The sequence below is a fragment of the Ipomoea nil genome, unplaced genomic scaffold (assembly GCF_001879475.1).
Source record: "Ipomoea nil cultivar Tokyo-kokei standard unplaced genomic scaffold, Asagao_1.1 scaffold1043, whole genome shotgun sequence".
In the NCBI taxonomy this organism is placed as follows: Eukaryota; Viridiplantae; Streptophyta; class Magnoliopsida; order Solanales; family Convolvulaceae; genus Ipomoea; species Ipomoea nil.
Window position 1 is genome coordinate 12,350,228 of NW_017617471.1, and position 18,793 is coordinate 12,369,020.

Sequence of the window (18,793 nt, forward strand, 5' to 3'; positions counted from 1 at the left end):
CGCCTCCACCAAGTTTTTTGAGAGACTCGGGTCATTAGTTGTGAACAACTCCAAAGCTTGATTCTGGTATGAGGGTTCCGGGCCCTTCCTCTTCTTTCTCGTGTCAGGCCCAATAAGGGAGTCATTTTGGAGGCCGAAAGGCAGAGTGTTAGATGTAATGGATTGAAAAATTGGGCCAAGAATACCCGAACCATCTGAAGTGGGAGCCTTCAAAGGTCCAACATTAGCTGAGATGTAAAAGGGCATCTGATTCGCCTCAGAGGCAACATGTTGACTTCGAGGGTTGGCTCCAGCTGTGTATGAGGGAGTATTAAATGTGTGCTGCTTTTCATGACTAGCCCCTGCCATCTGGGAAAACATGTCTTCAGACTGAGCATTAGCCGTTGGATACTTGGATAAAGATTCTGTACAAATTCCATTTGTCCAGCGGGTACCTCGTACCTCGGATTTCCCGAAGGGTGTTTGTTTGAATCGGCCGTGGTGGACTCCTTTCTCTCCGACATGGTGTTCCGATCGGGACGTTGTGCAAATAGCCATCTATTTGCTTCAGAGTTTTGCCTCCTCCCCACTGCTCTGAGATCTGGCCCATATGCTCTATCCACATCCGTATCATTGGAATCAAAGTGTTTGATGCAGGACCTTTCACTATGTCCGATTATGCCGCAGAAAAAACAAAAGGTAGGAAGCCTTTCGTATTTGCACTATAAGGTTATGACCTCCCCGGAAGCGTTTTTTATCTTGATCCTTTGGCGAAGAGGTTTTGTAACATCCATAAGGACCCTTATCCTTATAAACTCGATCCATGTACCATCATAATATAACAGGTCAGCCTTGATAAAGCTCCCCAGTTGGGATCCGATGAACTCTATCATTTTGAGGTTTATGAGCCTTTTTGGTACCTTATGAACTTGGACCCAAAACTCAGCTTTAGAAAGATCAACATCATTTGGAGATATGTTTTCCTGGAGTTGTTGCAGGTTGAGAAGATGTTGATCAAAAAACCAGGGTCCCTCCTCCATAACTCTGCGAATATCCTTCTCGTGGAAGAACTGGAAGATGAACAGATTTGATGCTAGCTCCTTTGCCACCATTCCCATGACAGGACGCCATACCGTAGCCATAGTTTCCTTCAGAAAGTTAAATTTCACAGCTTTGTCTGTCAATAGTGTACCCACGAGTGTGAACACTCCATCATCATGGTCGTTCCAGGCTACGTCCTCGCCGAACGACATATCAACTTCAACATCATCTTGTATGCTCAATGCCTCATATTGTGTCTCCAATGGCTCTTTTCCACGACTGCTTGACGCCATGAGGTTGTGAAACAGGGACAGGAAGCGGTTTGGAGCGAGCAGAACCAAAGAGAGACAGAAGCAGGGTCTCTTTTTCGTACTGTAGCTTAGGCTTATTGTTCGCCAACACATTGAGTTCTGGTATATGTGTAGTGAAGGCCAGCTAACTTCATTAAATGTCATGAAAGAAGTAGGTGGAATAACTCATAAATGAAGAACAATCAATGCATGTAACAACCGGAAAAAACCGGAGAAACTTGTAAGAGTACAAGGTAGAGAAAGCTTGTCACCAAGAACAAGAGGAAGCAAAAACACCTGGAAAACCAGAGAGAAAAGGGTTCTAACTCTTAGATGATGCAAATGAGATAAATGAAAATATTGCTTGTTGTCACATGTTAGAAGAAGAACCAAAAACCTTTAAAGATGCAATCAGGCAATGAATTCTGTTTATTCCAACTTCTGGAACGAGGCCATTGATAGTGAATTATACTCTATTAAGTCTAATCATACATGGGAACTGGTACATCTACCTAAAGGTTTTAAACCAATTGGTTGGAAATGGATCTTTAAAAGTAAATTTAAAAAAAAAAAAGGGCTCTATTGTGAGGTCCAAAGTGAAGCTAGTAGCTAAAAGTTACACACAAATTTGAAGAGGACTTTTTATATACTTATTCTCCAGTAACTAAGATTTCTTCAATACTACCTTGCCTGCTTTAGTTTCTTCTCATAAGTTACTAGTACATCAAATGGATGTAAAAATATTGTTTTTAAATGGCGACTTAGAAGAAGAAATATATATGGAACAATCCCAATGGTGTGCTGCTTCGGCCTTCAAGTCAAGAACACAAGGTTTGGTCTGCAAATTGAAAAAGTCTTTGTATGGCATAAAGTAGGCTCTAAAGCAATGGTAGTTCTTTATTATTCTCTTAATCGATCATATGCTTGTGTATATGACTATATTCTAAAGTCATAGGCTCAAATTTTGTAATATTATGCCTATATGTTGATGATATGTTGATTTTCAACGCAAACATTAATGCCATAAACAAGACAAAAAGGCTCATGTCAACTATGTTTGACATGGAAGGTATGGGTGAAGCCAATGTTATCTAGGAGTTAAAGTCATGAAACATGACAAAGGATAATCTTGTCACAAAACCATTATGTTGAGAAACTATTGAAAAAAAATTAAAAAAAAATAATAGCTATGACGTGGCATCGTCTAGAATCCCATATGGTTCAGGTCTACAATTGAAGAAAAATATGAGATTATGTGTCTCAAGAAAAGTATGTTAAAATTTTTGGCAGTCTAATGTTCTTGACGGACTACACTAAAGTCTAAACTTGATATAGCCTATGTTTGAATAGACTATGTTGGTACACCCATAGCCTTAGTCTAGAGCATTAGAATGCTCTTAAACATTTACTGTGAGATCTTAAAGGTGCTATAAATTGGAGCTTAGACTATGTAGGGTTTCTTTCCATGCTAGAAGGTTATTGTGATGCAAATTGGGTAGCCCACAATAATGAAGCGAGTTTCACAATTAGGTATGTATTCACAATGTGTGGAGTAGTTATATCATGGAAATCAATTAAATAATCTTGCATAGCTCGATCCACTATAGAGTCAGAGTTCATAGCATTCAATCTAGCAAGACAAGAGGTAGAATGGCTATTAAGCCTATTAGTTGACAAATCATTATAAATTTCTAGGGGCATTAGGCTCCACCTATATCTGTGTATTGTGACTCACAAGCTATCATTTGTGTTGCAAAGAATAGTGTCTATAATGGAAAAAAAGAAGAAGACACGTACGAGTAAGACATGACTTTGTAATGAAACTAATTGTGAATGGTGTGATCACAATGGAGTATGTTAGGTTAGAAAGGAGTATTGTAAATCCTCTAACAAAAGGACTTAGCATACAACTAATGATTGATACCTTAAGGGAAACGAGATTGAGACCCACGAGGTAAGGAATTCATGATTGATACTAGTATTGGTTAAACAAAATCATGGAAAGACTCACATAGAAGTTCATAATGTTAGACATGTATGTCTAGGAACCAATATTTATTATTTGGGCATTGTATTCTAATTAAATAAATATAATAAATAAATATATTTCTGTATTTTATTTTGACTTAATTAAGATTTGATATTATTCTGTACAATCTTTTTAATTCTTCATTCTTAAGAGTTAAGAATATGAGTGACGAATACTTTATTAATGAAGTATATTATAAAAATGTTCCTAGACTAGCACATTGTCCTTCTTATGGTGAGTCTCATACCATACGTATGAGATACGAAGAGTGGACATGTGAATGATTGTTGGAGAACAAGTCATTGAACAATGATTGACTACAACGTACTGCATGGTGGTTACCTACATGTCATTGGTATGTTCTATGTTACGACTTACAAGTATGCAATAGTCCTTTGACTTGAGACGAGATGATTTTCTCGTACATATGGTGGACTAGCGTTTTCCAGTATGCGTCATTTGTTTCTTTATAAGGCTATAAGTGTACTTGGTGGCCTAATTCATTTTATACGGAGACATGTATGCACATTCAATAGACGATCCACCACATTGAGGTAACAAGGTTGTTCTAGTTTATTCAATAATCTTACAACAAGAATCTCTGGTCCGAGTATAATGAAGTTGGACTTCAGGTTAAGAATATTGAATAGATATTTTAAACCATGTTTATGGGTTTGACCAAGTTTGACCATGACCTGGTTCATCTTATCCATTGATCTTGTATTCAATATGGCTAGGATTTGTTGGGCTTTTTTTCCTTTTCTATTTTTTTGTGGGGGTTGTTTAGTAATTTGTTTGTGCATTTTAAATATGTTTAATTTTATTTTAGGATATTATGCATGATTTTAGGGATGGTTTTTAAGATTTACATAGATTCTTCATTTTTTATCTGGGTGTTTTCCGTCACATTCGTCACCAGAGTGCACATGAAGGCCATACAATGTGCAACAAACATCTTAAGATCAACATGTGCATGAAAATTAAACACACAATGATATTATCCGCGCACAAAAAAAAAAAATCAATTGCACACCTGCTCACACCCAAATACACACAATGATATCACCCGCGTTCATATTGCTCACAAGGGCACCAGTATGTGCAAAAGAATTATATTGCATAGTGTGTGCTCGCTTGCTAAGTGCCACATGCACACGAGGATCTCCAACCATGGATACAAACTCATCCAACAAGAATCCAGACGCACATTCAAGTAAAGAACGAATCTAAACAAGAAAAAAAAAAAAAAAAAAAAAAAAAAAAAAAAAAAAAAAAAAAAACCACGCATTAAGATTTTACCAGCGTGAATCACCAGGTGCACGATAATACAATTGCAAACTGCACAAATCCTCACACCCACATGCACAAGTGGATCCCCCGCTCACATTGCACACAAGGGCACCACCACGAATTGTACTGCACAATATGTGCACATCTGTTCACACGGACATGCACACAATGTGGTCTATGTGACATTCTCATCGGCACCGCTACACTTATAGAGTATATAGAATTCATTCATGCTGAGTTTATATAGAAGTAGCAACAAATATGCACAGATTTGTAAACAAATTGAAATATATTGCATACCGTTCACCGATTGTAATGGTAGCTTGCTGATAACGTGTTGTTAGTCATGTTGTTTGTACCTGTTGGCCATTAGCTCCTAACCCGTGAACTTGCAAACAATAGAATGGACATGAAATTGATAGTGTAGAGAATAGAGAAAAACAGAGATAGAGAAGAAAGAAGAGAGTCTTTCATTAACCAACCAAAAGTCACCCCTTCATGTCAACAACCCATGTATATATATTTATAAAGGTAATAATGATACAATAATGATAAAGCTGTTACATCTGTTACACACAATAATGTCCACTAAATATATATTTATAACAAAACTTTGATTTTGAGGTTCAGATTATTTGAATTACCAACAATGTTCTGATACCAATTTGTTGAGATCAACAAGAACAAGAAACAATAATATGGGTTCCTTCTGCTAACTGCCAAGTTCTGTCTTTGTTATTTCCTATTTGAAAATGGTCATTTGGCGATGCAACTACTGCATGAAGGTGGTGGCATCATATGATGATCTAGTAAAACATAAGCGGAGTTGCAGAATTATTTGAATTGCCAAGAGATGAATTACTTAATCTTTTTACTTTGGGTTATCTTTTATAAAGTACTATACTGATTGAATGACTATGGGTTATGACTTCAATATATATCTGAATATCTGAATGACTATGAGTTGTGAGTTCAATATATATCTGAATATCTGAATGACTATCTGTTATGACTTCAATGAAAAAAAAATGCATCATCATTAAAATCATAAAACTTCTTTGAATAATAATAAGAAACTTTAAGATTTCGAGGTCAGATTATTTGAATTACCAACAATGCTCTGATACCAATTTGTTGAGATCAACAAGAACAAGAAACAATAATAATGGTATGAAAGATATTCTGCTCAACAAATTGGTATCAGAGCATTGTTGGTATCAAAGCACAATTGGTATCAGAGAAAACAAAAATCATAATTCAAACCTCAAAACTTTATTGGGTGCTACCGCCACATCTAACCTACTATAAGCTAAATGCAAGGCTAGTCCAACTTAATCAAACAAAATTAATCAAATTAAAACCAAAATTTCTCAGGAGAAAAAAATATTGTCCGTTATTCAAGGTTTAATCAAATCCAAGGATACTAAAAAAGAAAAAACATTATCAAATTGTTATTGCAAAGATACATTTTCAGTATACATAAGGTATATTATTAACACAAATAAAATACATTTTCTAAACACTACAATTTCCAACTTAACATCAAAAGTAAAACATTACGTGATTGATTTTATAAACACAAACTAATAAATGTCACAATGTAAGAATGACAAAACACATAGAAAATGATAAATTTAATAGTATATGTACCTATTCCAATAAAATTCAAACTCAGCTTCTGTGTCCGTGTACTTAATAGAAAATTAAATAGCTCCATAAAGCCCCTTTGACTCCTTAAACCTTTGATATGTTTCTTTAAATTCTCTCCAATATGCTAAATACAAAGAATGTGCCTTGCACTTGGGAAAACCTGAGAAATTGCAGCAGACATAGCAGCACATTGATCGATCATGATTGTTTGTAGACACTTACCACCCATAGCTTGCAAGAATGTTTTAAACAACCAAACAAATGATTCGATCCTCTCGTTCAATAAAAACCCACACCCAAACATTATGTTCATACAATGGTGATTCATGCCAACAAAGGGACCACAAATCATATCGTACTTATTACTACGATACGTTGTGTCATGTACTACCAAATCACCAAACAACACAAAATCCACCTGCATTCTTAAATCCCTCTTTAAAAAAAAAAAAAAAAAAAAAAAAAAAAAAAAAAAACTACACAGTCTTGCATCACCATCCAATTCAAAATCAAAGAAAAAGTCATGTTCATTCGATTGCCTCTGCCTAAAAATCTCAATTAGTGAATTCGAATCAGTGACACCTAAGCTCTTTATTGAATTTGTAAGCAGGCTATTATAAGCATCCCTTGGTGTAAATCCAACAAGAGGTGAACCTCCAGACTGGTGTTTCAAAAACCGAATATCATCCGACAATGCAACCCCACACCTTTTCAAGTCTTTTAAATAAGACAATTGGGTATCACCAACACTTCTGTGTGACCGAAGAAGATAGCTTTTAGAAGGTGGACACAACTCATGGTTATGATCCTTTACATGTTTTGTCACAATCAACTGCCCATTAAATGCCATATCAAACTGACAAAATGCAGTACACCATGTTCGTGTGTTTACCCTTAAATATAACATTGAAGACTTATCTGTGTTGGACTTGAAACTAGCCTTTGCACAGTGAAATTTCTTCATTTTAACAGTTTGACTATCGGGAACATAATACTGCTTACCCATCCTAACACTAAATCTCAATCTAAAAGCATAGTCATATAAATTATATGCTTCTTCAATTGAGGTAACTGTAATCCCCAACAACTCTTGATTAACAGTAAATTTAAAAAACAATACAACTAACAAGTTATTAGCACAACACATTGATATTATGTTTAGTGAATATCAAATTTCTAAGTAGAGGGGAAGGAGAGAGAGAAGGGGGGGGGGGGGGGGGGGGGAGGGTGCCAAATAAATTCAATCATACTCTACAAAGAAATAAGATATTCACTAAAAGAATAAAATGCATGCATAATAGAAAGTACAGATAAATCATGCATAAAAATAATGTACCATGGGGATTAAAATAATGTACCAAATGACAAGAAATAATGTACCTCTAGCATAAACACAATATTCACAACAGAACATGCAAAGCATTGACATCTCCTACAATATAAAAAATATGCAATATAAATCAAAATTCAAATTAAAAAGAAAACCTAAATCGCATATAAACAATATACAAACCTGTAATATAATCATCTAACTCGATTGCTTCAATTCTGTTGTTTAAATCACTGATGTTATCCATGATGCACGATGTGAATTCAATGACGGAGAAGAAGCAATCAGAGGGAAGAGGAAAATCGCAGAGAAAGAAGCAAATGGCGATGAAGAGGAAAATCACACAGAAACCGCAGAGGAGAGCAAAATAGAGAATGAAGGATTGAAATCGCAGAGAAGGCAAGAATGACCAGCAAAGGAGAGGAAACAAATTACTAACGGCGTTAAAATCTAAAGCAACGAATTTTATTTTAGATAGTAAACGGTGGCGTTTTGGACCATGATCTATGCAATAATTTGCCACATCTAATCTACCATAGGCTAAATGCAAGGCTAGTCCAACTTAATGAAACAAAATAAATCAAATTAAAATAAAAAATTCTTAGGAGAAAAACATTGTCCCTTATTCAAGGTTTAATCAAGTCCAAGAATACTAAACTAACTTCTTGATTAAAGCATAGTACATTCAAAGCATGGAAGAAAATATTGCTACAAAATATGGAACTGAATAATATCCCATTGTTGATTTGACTCTATAGATTCGAATAAATATTGACCTGATAAAACATTACAAATAAATAATTGACATTCAACAATAAATATTTTTTGAATGCTACTGACTCTCTATTACATTGTAGTATCTGTTCAAACATACTTTCTCAACCTAATGAAGCACATGATGGATCCGTTGGTAAAAAACAAATAATAATCAAATAAAAAATAAGATTATTATTTTCTGGAAAAATAAGGGAAGGAAAGATGGAGAATTTGACTACTGTTTGGTGTTGGGTTTTTGCAAGAGTCAAGCGATCACTCTTTCCTTAAAACCTTATTTGCCACCTCCCAAAAGTGCTAGGAGCGGTGTGGCCTAAGCTTCCCAGGATAAAACTTGCTTATGATTCAATGTTTGAGCACCCAAACAAGGAATCCGGCGAACAAAGCAAGGTTATGAACACAGTATGGCTAAGAAAAGGAGTAGAAGCAGAATTTTGAGGCTTGAAAATGATACTTTCGTGTAGAGTGCTTGTTCTTTTGTATGTGTGTGTTAAAAAATCTGCTTCTTACTACCCCCTCTTATATAGGGATGAAGGAGTTAAATAGCTTTTAATATGGCAATTAAAACTGAAATTAAAGCTGGTTTTCCAAACACTACCTGAGAATTGAATTCAGAATTCAAAATTGGAATTAATAGCAAATTAATTCCGTAACACATGAATTCAATCTCCCCAACGGTCAGAACTTTCTGAAAAATAATACCGAACATGTTAGCTCACAGTTTCGGCCCCTCAAGGAAGGCCGAAACATTCTAGTGGCGTGTTGGAAATTGATACCAAAGTTTGGCATAACTTAGCCAGCCAATTTCCAGAGCTCAGGCTTGAATCAAGCCTTTTCGCTCTCGTTTCTAGTTAGAATTTGACACAACAAGAAGCATGTTAATTTTTTATATCTGAGCGAGGGGGTACCCAAACAAAACAATCTATGGCCATTAGCCATAGTTCGAACTTGCGTGACGCCCCGTGAGAAGGTTACTCCAAGTTTATCTTGTTGGATTATGTCTTGGATTTCCTATGGTACCTCCACAAGGGTTCTGAGACCTATGCGATGCTCCAAAGCCATCAAGGCCAGCTTATCAGACGCTCTGTTTTGCTCCATGTACACATGCTTGAAACGCACCTCTTGCACACTATCGGCTTCTCGGATGCAGTGCCAGATTACGTTGTTGCCGTAGCCGCATCCTTTATATTCCCCTCGCAAACTCTCCAAAATGTGCTTGGAGTCGTATTCCACCAAAAGCTTAGTTGCACCAAAAATTTTCGCCGACTTAATTCCCTATAGAATCCCCCAGGCTTCCACTTCATCGGCCGAGCATCTGCCTATGTTATACGTAAAGCCCGTGCACCATCTTCCCTGCAAATCTCTTAACACACCACCATAACCTGCTACACCATTATGTTTGCAGCAGCCATCCACATTAAGCTTAAGCTAGCCGCTTGTCGGCTGTTGCCACCCTATATGGTTCCCACAACCGGCATGTTCTTTGCCATCGGATTTCTCCGAGTAGCGAACGCAGCCCGAACCTCCGAGTCATGGCGCTTCAGCCACTCCATCTTTTGGTCGTGCGCCATAGAACTGGAGTTGAACACCTCGTCGTTCCTCCAGCGCCACAGCCACCAAAGCCTGATACTGAATCTCTCCAGCCATCCTTCGTCAAAGCTGGCCAACACGTCGCCTTTAAGGTTCGCCGATAGCCAGTCCTTCCAGTCCAGCAGACGCAGCCTCTCTCCGATGTTCGCCGGTGCAGGATTGAGTCCCAAATTTTCCTCGCGACAGAGCAGTGCCGAAAGAGGTGATCCAAATCTTCCACCTAACCTGCACAACGAAATCTTGTCTCACTCATTCGTAGTTGGTGAGGATCTTCTCATGTTTCACCAGTCAAAAGAACATGCTCAATTTAGCCGGAACACGGAGCTTCCAAGTTTTGCCCCACTCATTATCCGCTACAAACGCCGTTTCATTCGCAATCATCTCGTACGTGGACTTGATTGAGAAACTCCTGTCGAATTCCATCCCCCATCCACAAGAAGCATGTTAATGATATATATATATATATATATATATATATATATATGGTATACCTGCGGATCAGACATCATTTTGGAACAAAAAGAGAAGAGAGAGAAAGTATTAAAAAAAAAAAAAAAAAAAACAGAATTTACCTAGGATTCCGAACACGAAGAGCCAAGGGTAATGAAGATCTAGAATTGCCATTTTTCATGGGGAGGGGAATACTATTGGCTATTTGGTAAAAAATTTGACTTATTAGTAAATTTTAACTTATTTGATCACTATTAATTATTTGATTTAGTTAAAATATTAATATAAGTGTTTGGTTAATTAATTTTTTGCAACTCTAAAATGTTAAAATTCAAAAAGTTACTCCAAACAACTTTTTCAATTAGTTTTTTGAAAAAAGAAATTATACCAAACAACTAACAGCTAATGTAATCAATTAGTTATACCCTCTAATTAACACAATCAACTATCAGCTAACAGTTATTTACCAAACAGGGCCTTTATCAATTTTCGTCCTTGAATTTCAATATGACCATAAATGGTCTCTTGACTATTGATTTTGTTCTAAATTTGGTTCTTCAGTTAAATATCTATTTAATAAATATTAAATTTAAGAATGATAATGTAAAAATTAGCTTGTTGTTGGGATAGACAAATTGAGTTCATAAATTTAATAGATTGAGGTCATCATTTTAAAGAACTAAAGAACAAAAATTAGTAAAGATCAATAGTTAAGGGACCATTTATGGTCCAATTGAAAGTCGAAGCATAAAAATTAGTAAAGAGTTAATTTCTAAAATGGTCCTCCGATTATATTATTTTTTAAAATTGGTTCCTTGACTTTAAATTGCATCCAAAGTGGTCATTCAACTATTGAATTTTTAAAAAATCAAAATTATCATCCGTTAGCTTTGGCGTTAACCTGCGGTTAAAAAGAAGTACAAAACAGACAATTTATATTGTTTGTTGTTTAGGCATTTGACCTGCCCTTAATAATAATAATAATAATAATAATAATAATAATAATAACTTGACCGGTGATGGTATGTCATTTGACTTTCGGTTTGCATTCCTGCTTTTTAAGCATTTATTTAAGAACTTGTAGAAGATACTAAGATAGGCTTTAGGTGTTGGCTACTGATATGATTATATTTAGGGTGTGTTTGGTTGGTGGGTTTCGCCCATAGAAATGAGTATGAAAGTGATTGTTGTTGTTTGGTTGATAGGTTTTTAGAACACTATTATGGGTTTCGAATACCCCATCAATTGAAAAACTCATACCCAAATACAATAAGGGGGCGTTTGGTTCAGGTTATATAACATAACCAAGGGAATGTGACATTCCAAAGCTCACATTCCTATGTTTGGTTAATATTATCTCAGGGAATCTAACATTCCCCAGGAATGTCACATTCCCTCCACATAGGATTTTGAAGGGAATGTGATTCCCTTCAATTTCTAAGGTTATGTAAGATAACCTTGATTATGTTAGTTTATTACACACACACACACACATATATAAAATTATTTTTGTAATTATATTTTTTATTTTTATTATGTTAGGTTAGCATATAAAATAATTTTGTTTCTCAAGTTCAATATTTCAGTTAATATTTTAAAATCATGTAATTATATATGATACCGTTATCTTATTTATTTATTTTAATTTTTAAATTTATTAAAATATATGAAAATATGTTAAGGATATTATAGTATGTGAATAAAAGATAACCCTAAACCAAACATGATTATATTACATATTCCAATTTTAACCAAACACAGGAATCTAACATTCCAGTAATCTAACATTCCAAGCAATCTAACATTTCCTAAGGTAATCTGACATTCCGTGAACCAAACGACCCCTAAGGGTTTCATTCCCTTATTCATTCTCAAGCACTACTATTAGTAACCATTCTCATTCCACCCGACTACCAAACATGTTAAATATTTTAACCAAAACTCATTACCATTACCAAGTATTTGATACCCATATTCCGATTCCTTTTTTACCCCTTTCTTTAACCTAATTTTTTTATCATATATATAAATTTATACTATTTCACCACCGTCGTCGCCACCACCACCATCGCCGCCGCCGCCACCACAACCACCACCACTATCGTCGCCCCCGCCACCACCACCATCACCGTCGCCGCCACCACCATCACCGCCGCTGCTGCCGCCACTACCACCACCACCACCATCGCCGCCCCCACCACGCCGCCACCACCACTGCCACCGCCGCCACCACCACTACCACCACCGCCACTGCCACCACCGCCATCGCCGCCGCCGCTACCACCACCACCCAGCAGCAGCACCGCCGCCACCACCACCACCACCGCCACAACTGTCGCTGCCCCCACCACCACTGCCACAACCGTCACCCTCAACACCCCTACCGTCGCCCCCACCACTGCCACCGCCACCACCACCACTACCACCCCAGCATCACCACCACCACCACCACCACCATCACATATTTTTATAAGGGTATTTATGTCTTTTAAAACATATTTCATTTCTATTCCTTAAATCAACCAAACACTGTAATATAATTCCTAAAGTCTATTCCTTCCGCGAACCAAACAATAGAATACAATTCCTATTCTATTCCTTGCCTATTCCATTCCTTATGGAATAGTATTCCTATTACCTCAAAATTCATTCCGTGAACCAAACGTGTTGTTAATGTTAAGTTTGGCAAGCGATTGTTTAAACCAATGTGTGTGTTTACACATTTCTGTTCATCACTATAGTTTTAGAAAAGAAAGTGCTATTTAAGTTGTGATTTCCATTTCTTGCAATGTCCTGATCCACAATGTCTGTGGGAGTTGGTAACATTATGTGAACTAACTCTTCATTCTTTATCGTCTTTTCAATAAAACTAGAAATTACGCCTGCGCCCAAGGAAGATGATCATGAGATTCCTGAAAAAGAAGCTGGGAAGAAATCAACTGGTTAAATTTTTTTTTTTTTTAAAAAAAAAAAAAAAATGAGCTTGTCAAAGGTCTAAACAACAAACTATATAAATTGTTTGAATTGCCTTTCTTTTTAACGGCGGGCCATTTTGACTTAAAATTTAATAGTCGGAGGAACACTTTAGGCGCAATTAAAAATCAAAGCAATTTGAGAAAAGGCTATAATCAAAGGACCATTTTAAAAATTAACTCAATTAGTAAATGACAATAGACAATAGGTCATTCCTGAAATTAATCTAAATTAAGATGTTCCTAAATATAAAAAACATTTACAACCCGTTTGATTTGAAGAATGAAATTTTTTAATGGTTTGATTTTGTTGTAACCCATTAACTCAAACCATCAAAGGAATTGCAGAAAGAAGAAGTAAGAGACAAGTCAAGAGAGAAAGTAAGAGGCAAGGTCATGGCCAAATAATGTCCAAGGAGGAGTGTTATAAATAATATATTTAATGTGGCCATTATTAGTATTGATTATGTAACGGTTAGGTGATTAATGGTTGCATTATGTCTTTCTAAGTGCCATCGCCAGCCATGGACGGATTGGCTTCGGAGACCTACAAACCCCTCTGATTGCACTTGCAAAACCGTCGTCGACAAAAAAACCGCCATGGATGACGGTTGACATACGGTTGCAGTGATCATAGGAGGTCGCAGATCTATGATCTGAGGATGGCGATGTTGTTGCTGAGTGTTGGAGACTTCAATGGCCGGTTAGGATTCATCGTCGCCGGCATGGAGGCTATGAATCTCTGACGGAGACAAAGTCACGACACTTTGACGCAACTCGGCCAGAATACTCCGGACACGATTGAGATCGTTTTCCACCGTGGATAGAGGCTTGATTGAGATAGAAATAATAGTATAAAATTTGGGAGGTAAACTCACATTCGAAAATATAACTCTACTAATTATAACTCAAAATTTCAAACTAACATTATTTGCAAGATTGAGGAATTTCATACCAACATTGTTTGCAAGATTGAGGAATTACCGAATTAGCATATGAGTTGCGGTATAAAATAGAAATTAATAGATAAAAATAGGTGAATCCCTTTCCACCATAAGTTTAGTACAAGCTAGGGGGGAAATCAAAGAGTTGAGAATGCCAAAATTCCCAGCAATACTGAAAATGAAAATAAAACAGAATTCCACTACTGAAAAAAGAACAATGAGAATTGATTTTGTTATTTCAGTGATGTGGCAGCCTCCTCCGGTTTGTTCTCTCGCTGTGGGAACAACATCTCATCTCTTTTCAAACACTACACAATAGAAGAACAGTTGCAACCTACACAAAAAATATGAATTCACATAAGCTCCTCATTGCATAATGAAACTTGATAACAAGGGTAACCGAATCAAAATGACTTAAGATACAAACTTGTAATCACAAGTTTATAAGCTTGAATCCTAGCCTTCTTGGTTTGAACCAATCAGTTATAGAGGCAACCCTAAACTACCTGGGTCACAAGATAGGATTTACCCACCATCAAGTAATAGCTACAACTTATAAACACACTTTGACTCACCTAGTTAAAGTTGAATCCACCATTCGGTAAATCTACGTTTCCATTCGCAAACTGGAATCCCTGTTCGGATGATGCATTGTTACCTGGTGGCATTGACTCATCCTCTTCCTCTAACCAGTATACCTCTAATATCTTTACAACCTTCTCATAAATCTCATGATTGTCATGACTTTGAAGGTTCTCAATTTTTTCCAAACCTTCCGCATCTTCTACCATCTGAGCATGCAGATTTACATCCCCAGTCCGGCCCATATTCTTCTCCGCTTCACCAACCTTTAAAATATTTTCAAGTCCTTCTAGACAGACCGTCACAATTCTTGGATCAGGACAAACAAGGAGATCACACAATGGCTTGATACATCCTTGAGATACAAGGTACCTATTCATGTGGGGGGAAGAAAAAAAAAATATTCATATATATATATATATAAATAAACAAACAAATTGATGTGTGACAGATTTCAGCATAAATTTAGCACATATTGGCCTACTTGATCTGATCATGACTGCCACCAGATGTGGCATTTGATATTGCCCAAGCAGCTTCTTTTTTTATATCAAACTCGCCATTTTGAAGCAAATTAATAAGAGGTCCAAATATATTGGCTTCAATCACAGCCTGCATAATAAATGTTAGAATAATTAATTCAAGCACAGATTATTATTTTCACACTTCGTTTGATTTATCATTGCAAGGGAAGTAGAGTTACAGGAAAGACCAGAACACTAAAGGTTTAGTTGCTTGCCTGGATTTGCACAGTGTTGCCAGCAGTGATGTTTGAAATAGTCCAGCAAGCTTCCTTCTTAATACTTTTCTTGTAATTGCCAGTTAATAATGTAGAAAGTCGGTGCAGCCCTTGATTATCAATAATATGCTATTAAAAAAAAAAAAAAAACATATCACAATTTGTTAGTTTAAACAATACCTTTCAAGTATGTTCACAACACATAACCAAGAAGATTAAAAATTCAAAGAAGGATTATTATTATTATTCTAAAATAGCAAATACCAGACAAGCTTTCAGTAACACAGTAAGTGTAAAAGCACAATTGCTAATTTCTAAATGCAAAATACATTTAAGTGACATGACAAGTGTAGGAATGATTGCTAATTACCAATTCCCTAAATGACATATGTATCAGTAATATCTTTAAGGAACAGAGACTCCAAACAACCAATGGCTCTTAGCCTCTAACCATTAACAAATTTGAGACCTCTAACCCAAATTACAAACCAAACCATGTAGGTAAGCTACATTAAATGAGGTCAACATCAAATAGCCACCCATTGTTCAGAAGTAAATAGAATTTCCATTGTGTGTGCAAACCTATTACTCATACCTGAGTTTGCATGTCATCTCCAGTGACAATATTACCAACTGCACGTAAAGCAGGAACTATAACTGATGAGGAAGGATGCCTGAAAAGTACAACATCAATCATCAGAAGCGTGTCATATGACAATATGAATGCTGGAAATTGCACCTTGGAAAAGACAGTTTCACCAATAGAGGACTTGAATCAAGATACTCACTGTAACAACTCCACCAATCGTGAACACACGCCAGAATCAATAACAGCTTGAATTTTATCATTTGTACCATCAGATAGATACGAGAGAGCCCAACATGCATCGGTAACAACTTCTTCATCGGTTGAATGTATAAGTTGCTGAAGTGCTGGAAGTGCTGGCCTAGTCTGTACAGAAACACAAGATATAAATAAGCATAAGATTTTGGAAGTTGAAAGCATCATTTGAAATTGAAAAATGTTCCACAAATCCCAGTATATAAAATAATAAAACATGAGAAACCATCATCAATCCTAAGATTGTTTTTGTTTTCACAAGGGAAGAAAATATATTTCCAAATAAGATATTTGAAAACAACAAAGCCTATAACCCCAAAAAAGATATTATTGAATACCATATCAGTCTCAACATTATTATGAAATCTTTACACTTGTAAGTTCTGTATGTGAAAATCACAGGCTATTATAACAGAAGAAACATGTGCTATGTATCTAGCCATCAAAAGGCCTTCTTCTGACCTTATATAAAAGGAAATAAGGTGGCATTGGTTCAAGACAGAAACGAACCATAAAAACAGAATATAATCAGTATACAAAGCAATTCTAAGCAGTTCACATCTGAACTCACTTTTACTTGTCAAAGGATACATGGAAAGAGCTAGGAAAAGGATTAACCTGTTCAAAAGGAGGCTGTGGCTTGCCTCTGCAGAAATTTGAGAGTGTCCATGTGGCATTTCTCAGCATTGACAGCTTTGCATTCGCATTTAACTGAGCCAGCAAGGGGGATAAAGCTCCCGCGCTTAGGACAAGATCCCTACATTTGGGAGAATCACCAGCTACATTGCCCAAAGCCCATACGGCCTATATACAAGCAAACAGTGACTATATTTAATGGTGTACAAGTAACAAACCATAAGCACACAAGTGAAGCAAGGCAAACAGTGAACAAAAGAGGAAAAACAATAGTTTCTTCCAGCACACCTGTTCCCGGACATCATCACTAGGAGAACTAAGAAGCTTCACAAAGATTGGGACTGCTCCAGAATCAATTACCACCCTAGTGTGCTCAGATGTCCCAGAGGCAATATTAGTGAGAGCCCATGCTGCCTCAAACTGGAGTGGTTTTACAAAATCAAACAAAACAATAAGGAACAAAGCCATTAAAAATTAAATGCTCCACCTAAAACGAGAAACAAAAGAATAATAGGCATACCTGAAGTTGTGGAAAGTCATCCCTTGCAAGAAATTGGACAAACCTAGGAACAACCCCTGCTTGAATTACTTCGTCAATTGGAGGACTCCTTTCTGATGAATCATGAAAACATGTCATGTCCATAATCTCAGCAACAAATTGGGGAGCAAAAAAAAAAAAAAAAAACATTAACATTGATCACCTAATGAAAGCAATTTTCTAAACTGAGTAGTTGCCTCAAGCTGCAAATTGCCATCATCACTCCAAACACCAGCTACCATTGCAGGCAGAGCATCCAGCTGCAAAATCAAGGCATTTTAGGAATTTTACAACCTTCCAAATAAGTTTATAAGGTATGTCTGGCATTGTAATTCAAATATTCAGCAGAACAAAATAAAACAGAAGTGTATTCAGATATTCACTCTAATAAAACAATACTGCAAAAATAAGAAATCAAGGACATTGACAGATCGAGAAAATACAAAAATATTTCGCTTCCAAAAACGTGAGAAAACACAGACAAATTGAGATACTCAATACCAACTGCAAAATAGTAGAATTTAGCAGTATAACAGATTCCAACTCATATACTTGAACAACCATATCAGGATCTAGATCAAAATAGCAGTGATACGAACATTAATTTGTATTTCATCTATACCTTCTTTTCGTTCTGGACTGGAAGAGGAAATTGCTGATTGGCTTGAAGTCCTTCACGGCGCTTCTTCTGCAAGCTCTCCTCCCTCTTGTTCTTACGAATCTCCACCATGTTGTCCTCTCTCCTGCGGCGGCCCTCATCCGCGTCGACGGCCACCTTGTAACGGTTCCGGCGAACCTCGACTCTAGCATTCGGCCTCAGCGACATCTTCGAATTGCTGAATCCAAAAAAAAATCAGAGAGCAATACACACACTATAGATGTATGTAGATGCGCTAAAATCGAGAACAGATACAGGAGACGTTGTATCTGCAGAAACCTAATATTGAGGGAGTGAACTCAGAGGTTTAGCCGTTTAGGTTTTGAATTGAAATGGAGAAGATACAAGAGGGCTTTAAATAGGTAGATAGCGGGGCAGGGTTTTCAGGAAAATGGGCATGGATCAGGATATATTTACGGAAAAGGGACTAAATTTGAAATTAGGCTTTAAGCGCCGTCAG

At 36.6% G+C, this 18,793-nt stretch overlaps 1 protein-coding gene across 3 annotated transcripts; it reads right to left on the reverse strand.

Moving 5' to 3' along the window:
• Positions 1 to 14,395: 14,395 nt before the first annotated feature.
• Positions 14,396 to 18,646, reverse strand: LOC109182008 (importin subunit alpha-2-like). 3 transcript variants are annotated; one of them, XM_019332008.1, is made up of 12 exons: positions 18,445 to 18,646; positions 18,298 to 18,396; positions 17,839 to 17,935; positions 17,658 to 17,749; positions 17,426 to 17,557; positions 17,120 to 17,305; positions 16,449 to 16,612; positions 16,256 to 16,334; positions 15,661 to 15,789; positions 15,406 to 15,533; positions 14,915 to 15,293; positions 14,396 to 14,673 (listed from the first exon to the last, which is right to left on the reverse strand). In XM_019332008.1, exons 1-11 carry the CDS (start codon positions 18,499 to 18,501, stop codon positions 14,915 to 14,917), a joined length of 1,542 nt encoding a protein of 513 aa, XP_019187553.1. In that variant the 5' UTR covers positions 18,502 to 18,646; the 3' UTR covers positions 14,396 to 14,673. The 3 variants fall into 3 exon arrangements, with proteins under 3 accessions (XP_019187553.1, XP_019187552.1, XP_019187554.1); XM_019332007.1 differs by having other exon boundaries at positions 18,298 to 18,646; XM_019332009.1 differs by lacking the exons at positions 18,298 to 18,396; positions 18,445 to 18,646 and having other exon boundaries at positions 17,658 to 17,783; positions 17,839 to 17,911.
• Positions 18,647 to 18,793: the final 147 nt, after the last annotated feature.

Bases quoted from the DNA above. Each gene is read 5' to 3' on its own strand.
- LOC109182008 (XM_019332007.1), bottom strand. From the start codon at position 18,501: ATGTCGCTGAGGCCGAATGCTAGAGTCGAGGTTCGCCGGAACCGTTAC. The intron at 16,613-17,119 runs GTTAATCCTTTT...GTTTCTGTACAG, and splicing joins CACAGCCTCCTTTTGAACAG to ACTAGGCCAGCACTTCCAGC. The intron at 16,335-16,448 runs GTGAGTATCTTG...TGTACTTTTCAG, and splicing joins CGATTGGTGGAGTTGTTACA to GCATCCTTCCTCATCAGTTA.